This window comes from Chiloscyllium punctatum, chromosome 2 (assembly GCF_047496795.1).
Source record: "Chiloscyllium punctatum isolate Juve2018m chromosome 2, sChiPun1.3, whole genome shotgun sequence".
Lineage (NCBI taxonomy): Eukaryota > Metazoa > Chordata > Chondrichthyes > Orectolobiformes > Hemiscylliidae > Chiloscyllium > Chiloscyllium punctatum.
In genome coordinates, this window is record NC_092740.1 from 43,609,985 (window position 1) to 43,629,059 (window position 19,075).

General features: G+C 40.0%; 1 protein-coding gene across 1 annotated transcript in view; it reads left to right on the plus strand.

The window, feature by feature from the left end:
• LOC140453313 (uncharacterized) overlaps window positions 1-14,520 on the plus strand; it is a 60,483-nt gene extending 45,963 nt beyond the window's left edge. The window contains exons 13-15 of the mRNA XM_072547875.1: window positions 9,239-9,379; window positions 10,301-10,445; window positions 13,734-14,520. Of these exons, the coding sequence (XP_072403976.1) occupies window positions 9,239-9,379; window positions 10,301-10,445; window positions 13,734-13,885 (438 nt within the window). The 3' untranslated portion in view covers window positions 13,886-14,520. The remainder of the gene's footprint in view (window positions 1-9,238; window positions 9,380-10,300; window positions 10,446-13,733) is intronic.
• The last annotated feature ends 4,555 nt before the right edge of the window (window positions 14,521-19,075 follow it).

Sequence of the window (19,075 nt, forward strand, 5' to 3'; positions counted from 1 at the left end):
AAGCTGGAAGGCCATGACCTGGAAGGAGGCCGTAGCCACTGATTTAAAGGAATATCAGGAGCCCCAGGCCTGAGAACTTGTGAAGAAAGAATTTTTAGTTTGTGAATAAAATTTTGATTTATGGGGTGAGTGCTAACGTTTATGTATTTGTGTATTTTAATCTGTGAGTCAATCAATGGAACTGCAGCAGGCTAGAGAAAGTTGAATGTATTTCAGGCAGACACCTGAGTATTGCAGGAATTCCTGGTGAATCAGTCACATTTCCTTGTGCTGTCACCTTGTGGCTTCACAAGTGGCCAAGAGAAGGCAGACTGCTGCTGACCAGCATGGAAAGGAAAAACAGTGATATGGTTCAATGTCAAATCCTGTGAGTCCTCCTCTAAGCTGTAAATGTGAAGCGAGAGATCCTACTGCCACCTGACAGCAACAGGCATCTCACAACCTGACCAAAGCAGTTTGAGAAGAGGTCAATAGTCTTGGAGTCATATGAGGAACTTGGATGCAGTGAAAGGAAGTGTCTCAACAACCTTATATGATCTCACAGACGGAGGGAGGCTTCGCTTTGGAGTTGCACAAGCATGGAGAGATGTGGGAAGGCTCAATGAGGGTACTATGATGTTAACCTGGTCAGAAATGTAAGGTTCCAAGATAAGCTGATATCTGATAAGCTATATACTCTAGGCCTAATAGGGCAGAGGAAAGAAGTGTGAAAGATTCATTATCCATTTGGTGCTGCAGATTCCTGCACTGTGGAATTGGCAGAAGTCAGACGAGAGCAGTATATACCAAATCTTTGCAAAATTGCCTTTCTGTTAAGGAGAAGATGGCTCACAATGCCTGCAAGAGGCAGTGGACAGGAGGTAGTGTGCCACACCCAATGATCTTCGTGCTTGTGAAGCAGAAGGCTTTCGAGCTGGTCCACTGGAGAAAGGGAGATACAAGGATGGCCTAGGGCTGGTGAGACTGCAGGGGACATTGTGTACTAATTTGAAAGCTACGTGTCAAGTGCAGAATATATATGTACTCAAGTTGGATGTTGAAGATCCCTGTGTTTCTGTCTGCTGCAGAGGTAAACTACCAGAAGCTAATAGAAACATTCTATGGAGCCTTACAGTAACCTCTGAGGAGAAAGAGAAGGCCACAGAGAGACTGCACATCCCTAATCTGCAGTCAGTACCAGTGAGATACCAGCACCTTGATGGGTAATTGCTCTTCAAAACAATGGAAAGCACAACCTGGTGAGGACAGATCATATCACACATACAGCCGATGGAGTCAGAGTTAGATAAAAGAGTTCCAAAATCACAAAACCTTGTGAACAAAAAAAAACTCATCTCTGTGCTAACTTTTAAACAGTAGCCCTTAGTTCTGGTGTCACCCACAAGACCATTCAGGACCCTATATAAAAGCAAAGTACTGTGGATGCTGGAGATCTGAAATAAAAGCAGAAAATGATGAAAAAACTCAGCATGTTTGGCAGGATTTGTACAGAGTGAAAAACAGAAACACTGTTTTGAAGAAAAGCCATTGGACTTGAAATGTTAATTCTGTTTTTATCCCTCCAGAAATGCTGCGAAATTTGTGGATGCTCTGCGGCACTTTCTGATTTTATTTCAGGATTTTATATACTGTACTTTAATCAAGTCACCTCTTACACTTCTGAAGCCTTGTGAAAACAAGTCTATAACGTCAAATCTCTGAACCCCAGCCTCCAAGGCATTTATTTACATTCTTCCTGAAACAAGAAGACCAAAACTGCACAGTATTCAAAGTGTGATTTTAATGACCAATTTAAACACCTTCCCCATGACAGATGTCTAGCTAATTGGCCATTAGTTATCTGTTTTCTGTCTCCCTTTTTGATTAGAGGGGTTATATTTGCTACATTCAAATTAATAGAAATTTGCCTGAATCTTTGGGATTTAAAAATAAGTTAACACCAATGCATCTACCATCTCATCAGCAACCTCTTTTATAATGCTAGGAGGAAGTCCATCTGAACCCAGAGACTTGTTAGTCCATAGCTCCGTCAGTTTGCTCAATATACTTCCCTCATGATTGCAACTTCACAATGTTCCTCTCTCCGTCCCACCTCCTGATTTACAGTCATTAAGACATGCTTTTTGTATTGTTTATAGTGAAGACAGAAGCAATATATTTGTTCATTTTGTTCACCATTTACGAATTATCTATTGTTAAGTCTAATTGAAAGGAAGGATGCACCACCCGTGAGTAATTAAAGAAGTTAAGCTAAACTTTAAAAAAAACTTAAGGAGCTACACAAAGATGATCAGCAGATCAGATTAATCAGGGGAAAGAAATTTGAGAGAAAGCTAGCTAGAAATGTAAAAATGAAAAGAGTTTTTGCAGGTACTTACAAAGGAAAAGATTAAGCAATGTGAGTGCCGTCTAAACCGAGAATAAGGAGTTAATGATAGAGATTAAGAAAATAGCAGATAAAATGAACAAATATGTTCTTTCTGTCTTCATGATACAGCATACAAGAAATATTCCAGGAAAATAAACTTTGGAAATTACAGTCATTAGGGAAGTAGTCCTGTACAATATGATGGAGCTGTGGGTTGACAAGTCCTGAGGTCCTGATGGACTTCATCCTAGTATTTAAAAAGAAGTGACTAATGAGTTAGTAAATGTGTTGGTGTCAATTTTCTACAATTCACTTAGATTCTGAAAAGGTTCTATCACATTGGTAACTTTCAAAGATAAACTCTCTAGTCAGGAAGGGGAGGAGGTAGAATACAGAAAACTATGGGCCAGTTAGCTTGATATCTGTCATGCGAAGTATGTTAGAACCAATCATAAAGGAAGTTATAATTCGGCACTTAGAAAAACTCAAGATAATCAGTCAGAGTCAGAAAAACTCAAGATAATCAGTCAGAGTCAGCACGGTTTTGTTAAAGGAAAATATGTTCACCAGTTTGTCGGTGCTGACTCAATAAGCTAAAGGGTCTTTTCTACACTGTATGAATCTATGAACCTATTGGAGTTCTCTGAAGGAGTAACATTTGTTTAGGATAAAGGGGAGTCTGTGGATGTATTGCACTTGGATTTCGAGAAGATATTTGATAAGGTGCCACATCAAAGGTTATCATGGAAAATAAAAGCTCAAGTTGTTGATGAGTAATATATTGGCATGGGAGAAGATTGGCTGGCTGGTAGAAAACAGACAGAATGCACAAATTGATCTTTGATTGGAGGGATGTGATAAGTGGAGTCCCACAAGAGTCTGTATGAGAGCTTCAAATTGTTTTCAATTTACATAATTGAATTAGATGATGGGAGCAAAAGGATGGTAGCTAAATTTGCAGATGATGTCAAGATAGTTAGGAAAGTATATTATGAAGAAGACATAAGGAAGTTGCAGGCAGATTTACAAAGGTTGAGTGAATGCTTACAATGTAGATGGAGTATAATGTGGGAAAATGTGAAGTTGTTCTCTTTGGTGAAAGAATATTACTTAAATGAAGTACGGCAGATTTCCAAGGTGAACAGGGATTTTGAGGTTCTGTTGCATGAATCACAAGATGTTAATATATAGGTATAGCAAGTAATCAAGCAGGCTAATGAGATGTTATCCTTTATTAGTGGAAGAATTCAACATTAAAAATGATAATGTGTACTCCAGTTATGCAGGGTATTGGTGAGTCTCCATCTTGAATATTGTGTGCATTTTTGGTCGTCTTGTCTCAGGAAGGATGTTACTGCATTGGAGGAGGGTCAATGGAAGTTTACTAGATTGATAGTTGGAATGAGTGGGTATTTTATAAGGAAAGATTGAACAGGCTGGGCTTGTTTCCACTGGAATTTATGTGAGTGAGATGGAAAGGAGATCAAGATACTGAGATGCTGTTCTTTTCTTGTGGATCAGTCCGGAGGTAGTAGGATATTGTTTTAAAGTTATGGATGACTCTTTCAGATCAGAGCTAAAAAGATTTTTTTTCTCTCACAATGTTGTGTGACTATGGAACTTTCTGCCTCAGGAGATTGTGGTAGCAAGGTCATTGAAGGTTTGTAAGACAGAGGTGGATTCTTGTTAGGCAAGGGAATCAAAGGTTATTGGGGTGAATGGAAATTGGAATTCAAAACACAAACATAATCTTAATGAATAGCAGCACAGGCTTGAGAGGCTGAATAATCTTCTGCTCCCATTTTGTGTGTTTCCATTTAATTTTCTTTCTCTCTTTAATTAACAAACTAAAATATTCTTAAATGTTGACAGTGTCTCCTTCAATCATTCACTGTACAGATTCACAACCATCTGTAAATAAATTGTCATGCTCTCCGTATTAAATCCATTACTTTTAATTTCACATTTAAACTCTTTTGCATTGAAGTTCGCTCTTTCCCTTTCCTTAATTTCTAGCTAAAATATTCTTAAATGTTGACATAGTGGCTGCTTCAGTTACTAACTGTACAGCCTCATAACCCTCTGTAAATAACATTGTCATGCTCTCTGTACTAAATCCATTGCATTCAATTTCACACTTAAGCCTCTTATTTAACATCCCACACTAGTTACATTCTGAAAGCAAATAAAAACCAAAACTGTTATGAAAATATGACCAGCATAAACATCTTTCCCTACTTGATTGAACCCCCCTCATAATTTCAAATATTTTTATCAAGCTCCTCCTTAATTTCCTTTTGTCTAAGATGAACAACCCCAGCTTTTCCAAGCTATCCAAATAACTGATCCATGTTGCCATCCTGTTACATCTTCTCTACAACGTGTCCAGATTGCATTCCTTTGATTGCATTCCTAAAGTATGGTTCCTATAACTTCACACAATACTTCAGGTGAGGCTCAACCAGTGCCTCATAAAAATTTAACACAACTTTCTTGTTTTTGTCTTCAGTGATTCTGTAGTACAAAGCAAAGTATCCATACATACCCTTCACTGACCCTTGCCAACCTACCTTCAAAGATTTATGAACATGTATGCCCAAAGTCCTCTGCTAGCTCACTCCCATTTAGGTTATGTAAGATTATGCTCCCTGTCGCTCCTCTCAGGGTTCATCACAGTTTTAAAAAGGCAAAATTACTGGTTCTATACTTGAATGTATGCAGTATTTATAACAAAGTAAATGAATTATTTGCACAAATACGGGTTAATAGATATGATCTTATATGGTTATGTAGAGATCAAAGGTGAAAACTAAGTGTTCAAGATATGTCACTGTAGCTGATTTGGCTGGATAGTTGGTTTACAAAGCCAACAGCATGGGTTCTTTTTAGATTTTTTTTAGATTAGATTACTTAGTGTGGAAACAGGCCCTTCGGCCTAACAAGTCCACACCGACCCGCCGAAGCGCAACCCACCCAGACCCATTCCCCTACATTTACCCCTTACCTAACACTACGGGCAATTTAGCATGGCCAATCCACCTAACCTGCACATTTTTGGATTGTGGGAGGAAACCGGAACACCCGGAGGAAACCCACGCAGACACGGGGAGAATGTGCAAACTCCACACAGTCAGTCACCTGAGGCGGGAATTGAACCCAGGTCTCTGGCGCTGTGAGGCAGCAGTGCTAACCACTGTGCCACCGTGCCGCCCATTCCCATCACCAGTTGAGGTTACCAAGAAGGACTCTCCTTCTCAACCTCTCCCCTTTCCTGAGTTATGGTGGCCTCCAGGTTAAACCACCACTAGCCATCTCTCTTTAATGAGAGAACAGCGCTATGGTGAGGTAAGACTGTAGTGATCTATTTGAGACAGGAAGGAAAGGGTAGTATGGTAGTGGGGATGGTATGGGATGGAATAAATATGATAGTAAGAAATAATCTTGAATCAGAAGATGTAGAATTCATATAGGTGGAGGCAAGAACTAAGAAGTGAAAGAAGACACTGGTAGAAGTGGTCTATTTGCCTCCGAACAGTAGCTGTATGGTGGGATGAAGAATGATTCAGGGAATAGTGAGTGCATGTAACAAAAACAGTTCAATAATCATGGATGATCTTAATGTTCATGTATTGAGATAGTCAGATTGGAAGTCATGTAGAAGAATTCACAGACAGTTTTCTAGAACATTATGTGACAGATCCAACCAGGATCAGGTTTATTTAGATCTGGTGATATGTAACGAGGCAGGTTTAATAAGTGATCGCAGATTTCCTCAGAAACAGTGACCATAAAATGGTAGAATTTAGCATTCAGTATGAGGAGGTTGAACTTTGGAAACAATTTTCCTAGCTTAAATCAGAGTAATTGCAAAGGAATAAGAGCAGATCTGGCTGAAGTTAACCGGGAAAGGAGTTAGCAGCAATGATGGTTGAGGCACAATGGCAGTCATTTAAGAAAATAGTTCATGGCTAACATCAAGGACATATTCCAGTGAGGATGAAGGATTCTAGAAAGGGAATAAGACAATCAGGATTAATCAGGGAAGTTAAGGATAGCATCATATTGAGACTAAAAAAAACCCTACAATACAGAAAAGTTAGCGGTAAGCCAGAAGATCAGGCAAGTTTTAAAAATCAACATAAGGTGGCCAAAAAATAATAAAGAGGGAGGAAACAAATTTTGAGAGTAAACTTGCAAGTCAGACCAAGATGGGTACTGAGAACGTCTTTAGCTATCTAAAGAGAAAGAGAGAAGCCAAAGTGAACATAGGCCCCTGAAACAATGAGACTGGGAAATTATAATGTTTAGCAAGAAATGGCAGAGGAGCTCAACAAATATTTTGCATCAGTCTTCACAGTAGGAGACACTAATAAAATTTCAAAATGACTAAATGTTCAAGGAGCAAAAGGAAGAGAGAAATAAATATGGTAACAATCACTAGAGAAAATGTGCTAGGGAAACTGAGAGGGATGATTGACTTAATGAGATATTAATAGCCACAGAGATAGTGGATACAATGGCAGTAATCTTTCAGGAATCCTTAAATTCTGGAAAAGTTGCAGATGATTGGAAAATTGCCAATATAGCATATTTATTTAAAAGGGGAAAGAGAAAGAGAAACAGTAAACCATAGGCCAGTTAACTTAATGTTATTAGGAAAATATTAGAGTCTACAATAAAGAAATAGATAGTATGATCAAGCAGAGTCAACATGGCTTCATGAAGGGGAAATCATGCCTGACAAATTTACTAGAATTCTTTGAGGAGGTAACATGCAGCATTGGTAAAGGGTAAGCAGTGGATATAATATCTTTGGATTTTAGAAGATGTTTGATAAAGTGTCACAAATTAGGTTGTTTAATAAGATAGGAACCTTTGGTGTTGGAGGTAGGATATTGGCATGGCGAGAGAATCAGCTAACTAATAGAAAATGGAGTTGAGATACGAACTTGGAGGTGCCGATATTGGACTGGGTGGACAAAATTAAAAATCACACAGCACCAGGTTATAGTCCAACAAAGTTATTTCGGAGCAGCACTCCACAACCACCAGATGAAGGAGCGGTGCTCCAAAAGCTAGTGCTTCCAAATAAACCTGTTGGACTATAACCTGGTGTTGTGTGATTTTTAAGTTGGAGATAGGGAGGCATTTTCAGGGAAGCAACCTGTAAGTAGTGGAGTGCCACAGGGATCAGTGCTGGAGTGCCATATTTACAGAATATGTTAATGACTTGGTTGAGGAAAGTGAATGTACTATAGCCAAGTTTGTGGATAATACAAAAATAAGTGGAAAGGGAAGCAGTGAGGATGACACAAAGAGTCTACAGAGGGCTGTGAACAGATTAAGCAAGTGAGCAACAACCTGGCAAATGAAATATAATCTGGGAAATTGTGAAGTTATTCCCTTTGGCAGGAAGAATAGATGAGCTGAATATTATTTAAACAAGAAAAAGTTTGCAGAAAACCACTAAACAGAGGGATTTTGGAGAACTCATAGAGTTATAGAGTCATACAGCATGGAAATAGACCCTTCAGTCCAGCGTATTCACACCGACCATACATTCCCAATCTTACATAGTCCCATTTATCAGCATCTAGCTCATACCTCTATAAACCCTTCCTATTCATATACCTATCCGGGTGCCTTTTAAATGTTGTAATTGTACCCACCTTCATCACTTTCTCTTGTAGGCCATTCCATAGATGGACCAGCCTTTACTCTTATCATAAAACTATGCCCTCTAGTTTTGCACTGCTCCACCCTTGGGAAAAGGCCTTGACTATTCATACTCATGCATGAATCACAAAAAACTAACTTTCAAGTTCAGCGGGAAATGATGGTAAACAAGATATTGGCCTTTCTTTTATAGGAAATGAAGTATAAAATAGAAAGGTTTTGCTAAAACCAAACAAGGCACTTGTCAGACGACAGCTGGTATGCTGGCAGTTTTGGGTCTCTTATTTAAATAAAAATATACAGGCTTTGAAAACAGTGCAGAGAAGGTTCACTACACTGATACCATGTGTGGAGGGACAAAGTTATGAGGAGAGGTTGAGTAGATTGGGCTTGTACTCATTGGTTATGTATGAGAATAAGGGGTGACCTTACTGAAACATAAAATATTCTTAGACGATTTGACAGGATGGATGCAGAAAGATTGTTTCCCTTTGTTGAAGAAGACCAGACAGCATAATCTCAGAGTTCAGAGCGGCACATTTAATACAGAGCTGAGAAGGAATTCCTTCTCTCAGAAATGTGTGGATCTGTGGACTTCTTTACTACAAAGGGCTTAGAGGCTGGGTCATCAAGTATATTCAAGGTTGAGATAGTCAGTTTTTTTTATCAGTAAGGGAATCAAGGGTTATACAGGAAAGGCAGTGAAGTAGAGTTGAAGATTATCAGATCAAATATGATCTCATAGAATTGTGGAACAGACACAATAAGCTGAATGGCCTATTTCTGTTCTTGCGTCTAATGGTTTTACCTGTATTCAATTGTCATCACTATGTATTTTTCTGAAGTCTTCTCTTGTCCTCTTCAGTATTTACTGTGTTGCCAAATTTTATGTTATCTATAAACCTCTAAAATTTTATTCTTATATCCAAGCCTAGATCATTCATGTGTAAAAAGAAAAGCAAATAGCTTAATACCCAATTGTGTTCTTCTATCTAGTCAAAAAAAAAACACCTGTTTATTATTTCTGACTAAAAGAGTAATTGCATTTCATATGCTTTCATTAGCTACCATTTATGAAGAAGTACTGAATATGTATAATTCTACAATCATGACGAATGATGAACTTGTGCATCATTATTTTTGGTTTTATAAAAAGTCCAGGTAATAAAAAAAATCTTGGTTTCTTACCCATAGGGATCTTGTCATAAAGCTGAATTATTGGCTTCTGGTTTAATCAAAAGCAAAGATGGAGCCATCCATCGTAATCCTGTGCAATGGATCAAAGCACTTCTCGGAGATCAAATACCAGTCAGCAAGAAATTCGCATGGAGCAAGGTACAAGACATAAAAACTGTACTAAAGAAAATTACTTGGATAATTTGGTCAGTTTTCCAGGAATGTAGTAATGTTATGACTTAGACATCTCCCAATGCATTTGTAAAATAAAATTATTAGAAAAGTCAATTTCAAAGGCAAAGGATTGCTCAGATAGCTTCCAAAACATCAAAGCAAAATACTACCTGGCTTGAATGTTACCTCAGCCTACCTGGAAGAAGCTAGTTGGTCAGGTAGTTAAAAGTTTACATGATACTTATTATAACCTGTCCATTTCTGATTTAACCTGCTGTGTTTTCCAGGAAGATGAGGTATTCAACTACATTAGGTGGGATCCTCAGTGAATGATCCACATTTGCATCACTTTGCTGGATACTGGCAGGGGCACCAATCGAGTGCCCACTTGCCCATTTCTACTCTCTTAATCCCAAGTAGGAAATTGATTGAAGGCATTTACATGAGGCCCAGGCATTAAAATACCTTGAATTCGAAATTTAGGCCAACAAGTGCCATTTGCCCATCCAAAAGCTGCCCCCAGTTAAATTTGATGTTGTCATGTCTTGTTTAGCAAAATAAGTTTTCCAAAATCTTTGTTTTAGCAAAATTTATGTATTCTCTTCAGCTGAATAAATTAATTATTAGTTATTCTCAATCAGGAACAGCAATCTATCTGCCAGAGCATTGTGAAAAAAATATTGCAAATATTTTATGACTGGCTATGGCCAATTTTCTTTGCTCCTTTCCATTGTATTGCAATTGTTTGGATACTCAGAAAAATTATACATACTCACTCTTTGGAATCCTTCTTGTTGAGTTACAAAAGTATGGCCATTTTGTAGAATTGAAGGTAGGAAATATCACGGCAGAGAAAAGCTTTTTCATTTCAAAGTGAGGCTTTACGTGGATTTGTTTACTTTTCAGGTTACATACAAAAAAAAAGAACTTTCTGAATACAGTTCAATGATTAAATCATCATCCAAGCTTCCAGAAATGCATCCTATTTCACAGTCAACTACATTAACAGATAAAACATCTTCAATGCCTCCACAGTGCAGAACTTTCAGAGGTTTGTTTATATGAACACTATGGCTAAAAAGGAAAACAGTGTATTCCATGCATGTTAATTTTACCTATCTTCCAGTTGACATATCTCAGTTATTTAATTAATATACTAATTTATTTATTTAAATAAATATTAATATGTTAGCAGGCCTATTCTCTTTATTCACACTATCTCTCATTAATCTCCTCTTTTCAGATGAACTGACCCCGATAAAAATTTCTTTCCAATATTCCTGATGTGAACAAAAACCTTCGCGTGATCCAAATAAGAGGGCATTTTAAAATCAGATTATTTGTCCAGTTGACTGGTTGTAACAATTCACATCGGCGAAAGTGAGGACTGCAGCTGCTGGAGATTAGAGTCTAGATTAGAGTGGTGCAGGAAATGCACAGCAGGTCAGGCAGCATCCGAGGAGCAAGAAAGTTGACATTTCGGGCAGGAGCCCTTCATCTCAAATGAGGCTGGAAGCCTCAGGGTGGAGAGATAAATGGGAGGGGTTGAGGCTGCGGAGAAGGTAGCTGGGAGTGCAATAGATGGATGGAGGAAGGAGTAAAGGTGATAGGTCGGAGAGGAGGGTGGAGCGGATAGGTGGAAGGAAGATTGACAGTTAGGACAGGCCATGAGGATGGTGCAGAGCTGGAAGTTTGGAACTGGGGTAAGATGGGAGGAGGGGAAATGAGGAAACTGGTGAAGTCCACATTGATGTCTTGGGGTTGAAGAATTCCAAGGCGGAAGATGAGACGTTCTTCCTCCAGGGGTCGGGTGGTGAGGCAGTGGCGGTGGAGGAAGTCCAGGACCTGCATGTCCTCGGCAGAGTGGGAGGGGGAGTGGAAATGTTCGGCCACGGGGCAGTGGGGTTGATTGGTGCGGGTGTCACCGAGATGTTCCCTGAAGCGCTCTACGAGAAGGCGTCCAATCTCCCCAATGTAAAGGAGACCACATCGGGAGCAACGGATGCAATAAATGACATTTGTGGAAGTTCAGGTGAAACTTTGATGGATGTAGAAGGCTCCTTTGAGGCCTTGGATGGAGGTGAAGGGAGAGGTGTGAGCACAGGTTTTGCAATTCCTGTGATGGCAGGGGAAGGTGACAGGAGGGGAGGGTGGGTTGTTGTGGGGGCATGGACCTGACCAAGTGGTCATGGAGGGACAGTTCTTTGCGAAAAGTGGATAGGGGTAGGGAGGGAAATATATCCCTAGTGGTGGGGTCCATTTGTAGATGGCAGAAATGTCGGCAGATGATGCAGTTTATGCAGAGGTTGGTGGGGTGGAAGGTGGAGCAACTCACATATCCATTTCAAGTTAGAACCTGGAATAGATTTTCGATTCAATATCAACAGTCTTGACCTACCTCCTTCAACATTGATTCATGGAGATAGCAAACTGGATTTTCTGGCACTTTCTCTTTTATGAGCGAAGGCAGTTCTGCATTTTTGGCAGGAAATTCCTCTCAAGTCTCCTTGAGAATTGTGGAGCCGTACTTCCATTCTGACAGTTCCTTAACACTGCAGAACTGGTAGAGGAAAACAACCTATGCCCTCTTATCACAGTAGTCAGCTGCCATATTCTGACATTTAAAGCTTCTGGCAGCCACTTAGCCACACGCTGTCAAGCCATAAATTAGCACTGAGTATGATGTAATAATAATCCTTTGGTCGAATCAGATTCAGTCGGGCTGGGGGATGTCAGGTTTGGTGAAGTTTGTCAGGCGAGTAAGTGGGATTGTCAAGTGGGATTTGGTGGTGAGTGGAGATTGTCGGGTTGGGTTTGGTGAGAGGGGATAGTTGGATTGGGTTTAGTGAGTAAAGGGATTGTCAGGTTCGATTGGTGAGTGAGTGGGGCAAGGTTGGTTGGGATTGGTGAGGGAGTGGGGATGGTCAGATTGGGATTGGTGAGTGAGTGGGGATGGTCAAATTGGGATTGGTGGATGAGTGGGGATGGTCAGATTGGGATTGATCAGTGAATGGGGTTGGTCATGTTGGGATTGGTGAGTGAGTGGGGGAAGGTCAGTTGGGATTGATTAGGGAGTGGGTTTGGTCAGGTTGGAATTGGTGAGTGAGTGGGATGGTCAGATTGAGATTGATGAGGGAGTGGGAATGGTCAGATTAGGATTGGTGAGTGAATGGGATTGTCAGGTAGGGTTGGTGATTGAGTGGGTATGGTTGGGTGAGGTCAGTTGGGATTGATTCGGGAATGGGATTGGTCAGGTTGGGATTGGTGAGTGAGTGGGGGAAAGTCAGATTGGGATTGATTAGGGAGTGGGGTTGGTCAGGTTGGGATTGGTGAGTGAGTGGGGGAAAGTCAGATTGGGATTGATTAGGGAGTGGGGTTGGTCAGGTTGGGATTGGTGAGTAAATGGGGTTGGTCAGGTTGGGATTGGTGAGTGAATGGGGGAAGTTTTGTTGGGATTGATTAGGGAGTGGGGTTGGTCAAGTTGGGATTGGTGAGTAAATGGGATTGGTCAGGTTGGATTCAGCGAGTAAGTGGGGAAGGTCAGTTGGGATTGGTGAGGGAGTGGGACGGTCAGATTGGGATTGGTGAGTGAATGGGGATGATCAAATTGGGATTCGTGAGTGAATGGGATTGTCAGGTTGGGATTGGTGAATTGAGTGGATATGATTGGTTGAGGTCTGGCAGTGTTTGGGGACGTCAGGTATGGTTGGATGGTGTGCTTCAGGGTGATCTGGAGCTGGTGTGGTTGGTAAAGGTCTGAGGGTGCATGTGCTTTGGGGAAGGTGGAGTCAGGGGGGTTATTTGGAGTAAGTATGGGATCTGTTAACTAGATACTCATGAGTTAAATTTACTGGGGGAATTGCTAAAGAGAGGACAGTGGTTGATGGGTATGTTACCAAATTGATAATCTAGTAGCTCAGGTTACTGCTTGAGGGACAGGGATTCAAATAGCACCTTCAGCAGTTGATGGAATTCAACCTTAATGAATTAACCATGAATTTTAAGAACTCACAAGCTACTACATTGTCATTAAAAAAGAAATCTGATCCATAAAGTCCTGAAGGGAAATAAATCAATTGGTCTTGTTCTACTTTACATTTGACTCTAGATCCTCTCAATGTGGTTGATTCTTAACTGCCCCCTGATTATGGTCTAGGAACATAAAGTAGTCAGTTGTAATAAATTGCTAGTGGAAAATGAAAATAGAATAAAATCAAATATAAAATAAATACTTTTTCTAAAAAGTCAGTTCTTTCTTTGTGATTCCTACCTGACTTTAACTTTTATAACCTTTTAAACTTGTGTTTGTGTAAATTGATAATTTTTGATCCCTGTACAGATCCTTCTCCCAAGATTCAGGAAGAGAAATCCAGCAGCAATTTCATGCAGTTTCATGAGGTTCTCCTTATAAGAAATGAAGAATTTCTGCCATGTCACATTATGGATCAGTACTGGAAGTTCTACACAGAGTGTGACGAGTGGAATTTCTAAAGTTACTCTTAATACAAATGCCTTTTTTAATGATAAGTCAGGGCAATATCCACCTCTTTCTCAAAATTGTGGTTTATAGGCAGTAACAAACCATTGTAGAAACATGGATGTTGTAATTTGAAATCAATGTTAATAGTTTCCTTTCATAATGCTGATTTTTGAAACCTTCCCCAGCATTAATTGCAATAAAGGTTAATATTTGGTCATGGTTTTTCTATTTACTTTGGTTTTGATACTTTCCCATGTTAAACTGGATAATGACTTTAAAACTGAGGCTTTGGTCATAACCAAAACAAAATCTGTTGAAATCATTCACTTACCCATTCATCCTTTGCAGGTAGTAAAATTTAAATAATGAACATCAATATGTCAGTGAGAGATGGACAAATATGAAAGAAATATGAATACATTTCTGAAAATCACAAAAGAGAAGTGTGATTCTGCTTTAATTCAACTGTATTTCATTAAAAGACATATTTAGTCGGATTCTTTTAGCTAAAGAGTTTGTCATTCAGTCTTTTTGTGTTTTTCTACCAAAATGGTTAACAAAGTGCAATGTAATTCAGTTAAAATTGTTACATGTTTAACAGTTATTGCTTTTATTCTTCTTGCATTGTGTGCTTGTGTTATCAGAATAAAAGGAACAATGATCATTTGAGAGGAAAATGTGCTTCACTGCAAGTTGACCATTTTATTTCCTTTTTTTCACCATGCCATTTATATTTAAGTGCAAGACATATTTAGAAAGTTTAGGGATCACTATTTCAAAGCAGTTACTGCTTAGTGCAGAAGTTAGCTGATAAAGAATGCCTAATTAAAATTAAGCCACTTTGTAGCTACAACAATTGATCTATGTATGTTATTTATCAACTTGAATTTACATGGCGCCTTTAATGTATTGAAAAATTGTGAGGCACTTCATGTGGGTTGGGGCAGTGAGGCTTGTTATTGAGACAAAAGTGGACACAGAGCCAGAGCAGGAGCTTTTAAGACAGGCAACTAAAAACTTAGTCAGAATAGAATATCTGAAGGAGGAGATGGAGAGATTCAGGGAAAAAAATCGAGATGAGTGATATCACATTGTTTGATATAATGGGCAATAGCACAGTAGTAATGTTACTGGAGTGGTAACCCTGAAGTCTAAACTTTCAGGCCAGATACATGAGATCGGGAGAGGTTAGGAAATTGGAATTCAGTTAATTAAATCAATCTGGAATTAAAAACTTTGTACCGGTAATGGGGGCCATAAACTACGAGATTGCTGGACAATCCTATGTGGTTTACTAATGCCCTTGAAGAAAGGAATTCTCCCCTCCTTACCTGGTCTAGCCTGCATGTAAGTTTGGACACAGTTGACTCTGAACTACTCTCTCAAATGACCTGCCAAGTCACCAGTGGGATTAAAATAGATGAATGTTTGATTACCAGTGTGGATATGATGGGCCAAATGGCCTCTTTCTTGTTCTGAAAACTCTACAATTAAGCTCATTTCATTCTGAAGCACTACAGGAAGTGTGGATGTAAACCACATAAGGAGCAGTAACAGAATATTGCACAACTTGGTCATATTCAGCAGGGAGTGGATTCCTGGATGTGACTCATATGTTTATTGCGCAAGGATCATTTTGTTGCAAACATCCAGGAGGGTGTGGCAATGGAATTGCGAACTATATACAATCTACTTTCGTGCTAATATTGGTCCAGGGCAAATTAAGCAGGATGGTTTACCCCATGTCATCTCATCTGAGTAAAAGAACTTATCTACTTTCAAGCCTGCTAAATCTGCTAATGCCTCCCCTCTCTCACTAATTCATTCAAGTATATCACAGTCCCCTCACTGACTTCTTTGCTTACATTATCCTTCTCTACAATGAATGCAGATTCATTTAAAACCTCACCAAACAGGTAGATGAGAGTAAACCGGTTGATGTGGTGTATATGGATTTCAGCAAGGCGTTCAATAAGGTTCCCCAAGTAGGCTATTGTACAAAATGCGGAGGAATGGGATTGTGGGGGATATAGCAGTTTGGATCAGTAATTGACTTGCTGAAAGAAGACAGAGGGTGGTGGTTGATGGGAAATGTTCATCCTGGAGTCCAGTTACTAGTGGTGTACCGCAAGGGTCGGTGTTGGGTCCACTGCTGTTCGTCATTTTTGTAAACCGACCTGGATGAGGGCACAGAAGGGTGCGTTAGTCAATTTGCAGACGACATTAAGGTCAGTGGAATTGTGGATAGTGACGAAGGATGTTGTAGGCTACAGAGAGACATAGATAACTGCAGAGCTGGGATGAGAGGTGGCAAATGGAGTTTAATGCGGACAAGTGTGAGGTGATTCACTTTGGTCGGAGTAACCGGAATGCAAAGTACTGGGCTAATGGTAAGATTCTTGTTAGTGTAGATGAACAGAGAGATCTCTGTGTCCATGTACACAGCTCCTTGAAAGTTTCCACCCAGGTTGACAGGGTTGTTAAGAAGTCATACAGTGTTTTAGTTTTTATTAATATAGGGATCGAGTTCCGGAACCATGAGGTTATGCTGCAACTGTACAAAACTCTGGTGCAGCCGCACTTGGAGTATTGTGTACAGTTCTGGTCACTGCATTATAAGAAGGATGTGGAAGCATTGGAAAGGGTGCAGAGGAGATTTACTAGGAAGTTGCCTGGTATGGAGGGAAGATCTTACGAGGAAAAGCTGAGGGACTTGAGGCTGTTTTCGTTAGAGAGAAGAAGGTTGAGAGGTGACTTAATAGAGACATATAATCAGAAGGTTAGATAGGGTGGACAGGGAGAGGCTTTTTCCAAGTATGGTGACAGCGAGCTTTAAATTGGGGGGTGATAGATATAGGACAAATGTCAGAGGTAGTTTCTTTACTCAGAGAGTAGTAAGGGTATGGAATGTTTTGCCTGCAACGGTAGTAGATTCGCCAACTTTAAATACATTTAAGTCGTCATTGGACAAGCATATGGCCATACATGGAATAGTGTAGGTTAGATGGGCTTCAGATTGGTATGACAGGTCGGCGCAACATCAAGGGCTGAAGGGATTGTACTGCGCTGTAATGTTCTATGTCCTGCTCCTCATATAAATTATCATCTGGTCCCTACTCTTTCCCTGGTTAAGTTTTTGCCCCTAATATACTTATAAAAAGCCTTTGGATTTTTCTTAACGTTATCCACCAGTGTGTTTGTCCCCTTTTCAATCTCTGATTTTTTTTCTTGGAGTAAATCTCTGCACTTTATGTACTCCTCAAGGGTATCCACCGTTTTGACCCTTCCAGTATTTTCCATAAACTTTCTTTCTTTATCTAATCCTGTACATTGCAATGCCTGAGCAGTGTGTATCTCTACAAGGTGTACTGCAGAAATTCACCAAGACATCTTAGACAGCGCCTTCCAAACACACATCCACTGGTATCTAGAAGAACAAGGCCATCAGATACATGGGAATACCACCACCAACAAGTTCTTCTCCAAGCCACTAATCATCCAGAATTAGAAATATATCACCATTTCTTCACTGTTGTTGGGTGAAATCTAGGAATTCCATCCCGAACAGCATTGTGGGTGTACCTAAACCATTTGGATTGTAGCAGTTCAGGCAGATAGTTCTTCATCACTCTCTCAAGGGCAACTAAGGATACACAATACACAAACCAAAAATGATTTTTTTTAAAAATCCTCACTGACAGCAGTTTGTTCCAGCAGCACAGGCTGAGCCTGTGTGCAGGACTTGGTCATCTCAGAAGTGCAGACACAATGCATCCTTTCTGGGTTGCTCGCTCATTCTTGCCTCCCTGTGATCACAGCAATGGTCCTGACCAATTCCAGCCACTACAACTGCCCTGAGGATCTCATCATTACCCACACCTAACCCCACATTCCCTACACCCACTGTAACCTAGTCTTGGTGGTCTTCTCACAATTCCGTGTCAGATTTTCCTGTGAGAAAGGGTTTAGTGTTACATGCGTGGGTATAGGAGCAGTTTGTGAGCAGGCCAGGTGGGGCAGTATCTGCAGTAAGTGAGTAAGAGATGCAATGGACAGAATGGGTATGCAGTTTGAGAGAATAAAGTGCATATGAGCCTTTGAGTGTACATTGTATATTAATGCTTGTATGCTATGACTTTTGCAGTGGCAGAGTTTGATTGAAAGCCTTATGAGTGTGAGGCACCAACAAAAAGCACGGTGTATAGAAATCATATATTTTTCTTGAGGGACTTGCCATTCCTATTGTATGGGCCAGTGGCACTGGCTTGCACTGTGATCTGCTCCCATGCTGGACATTTCTGATGGGCTTCTTGGTACCATTTCACTGGGAACAGGATGGACCTTCCCTCAGACAATTAATCCATCAGCATCTGCCAGGCAGCATCAATAAACCTGGAAGCCAGATTCGACTTCTTGGCTTCTGGCTCTTTGGAAGTTTCTAGCTTGCAGCAAGTGAATTGGTGTGTAGCTCGCCTTTAAATATGGAGAGTCTTATCAGTGGCAACAATGTCCAGCTCGCTTGCCACAACATCCTGCTTACACAGATAATGAGCTGATAAACCTCTGATTGTGTGACAATTACTCCCCAAACTCAAGGTGGATCTGATTGTCATCTAAGGTGCTTTGTTTGCATTGCATTCTTCAGACATACAGTAAAACCTGAGCTAATAAGATGACACACAATGGCGCAGATGCCATATTTTTCTTAAACTGGCATCTGCATTGCCAAACCTATCCACATTACAGAGCCAGATTTTGTAGCAGAGAGAGATTTTTGCGTGGTTAATTATTAATGCTATTGGATTTCTTTAATATTTTTCTTGTAACAGAGAATAACAGCAGAATTTGCCTCTTGTGCATACATCACCCAATGGCTATTAATGTCTCATTTTCAACTTCCCTGTTTGCTATTAAGACTATCCTCAGAACCCACTTCTTCGATGATGCATTTGGTTACCCCTGTTAAAATCTCTAATGTACTTTGTCCTTAAGAGACATAGATTGAAATGTTTTTCTATGTTGAAGGTACTTTAAAATGCATGTTTTTGTTGTTGATTTGTCACTAGGTATGTGTCCTGTTATAAATTTAGTCATATTAAGATAAAATATTCACTGTTACCGGTGAATGAGAGAGTAGAGGTTTAACCTCCTTTCATTACTGTTTGGACTTTGAAAAGGTTAGAATACTTTAGTTCAGCATT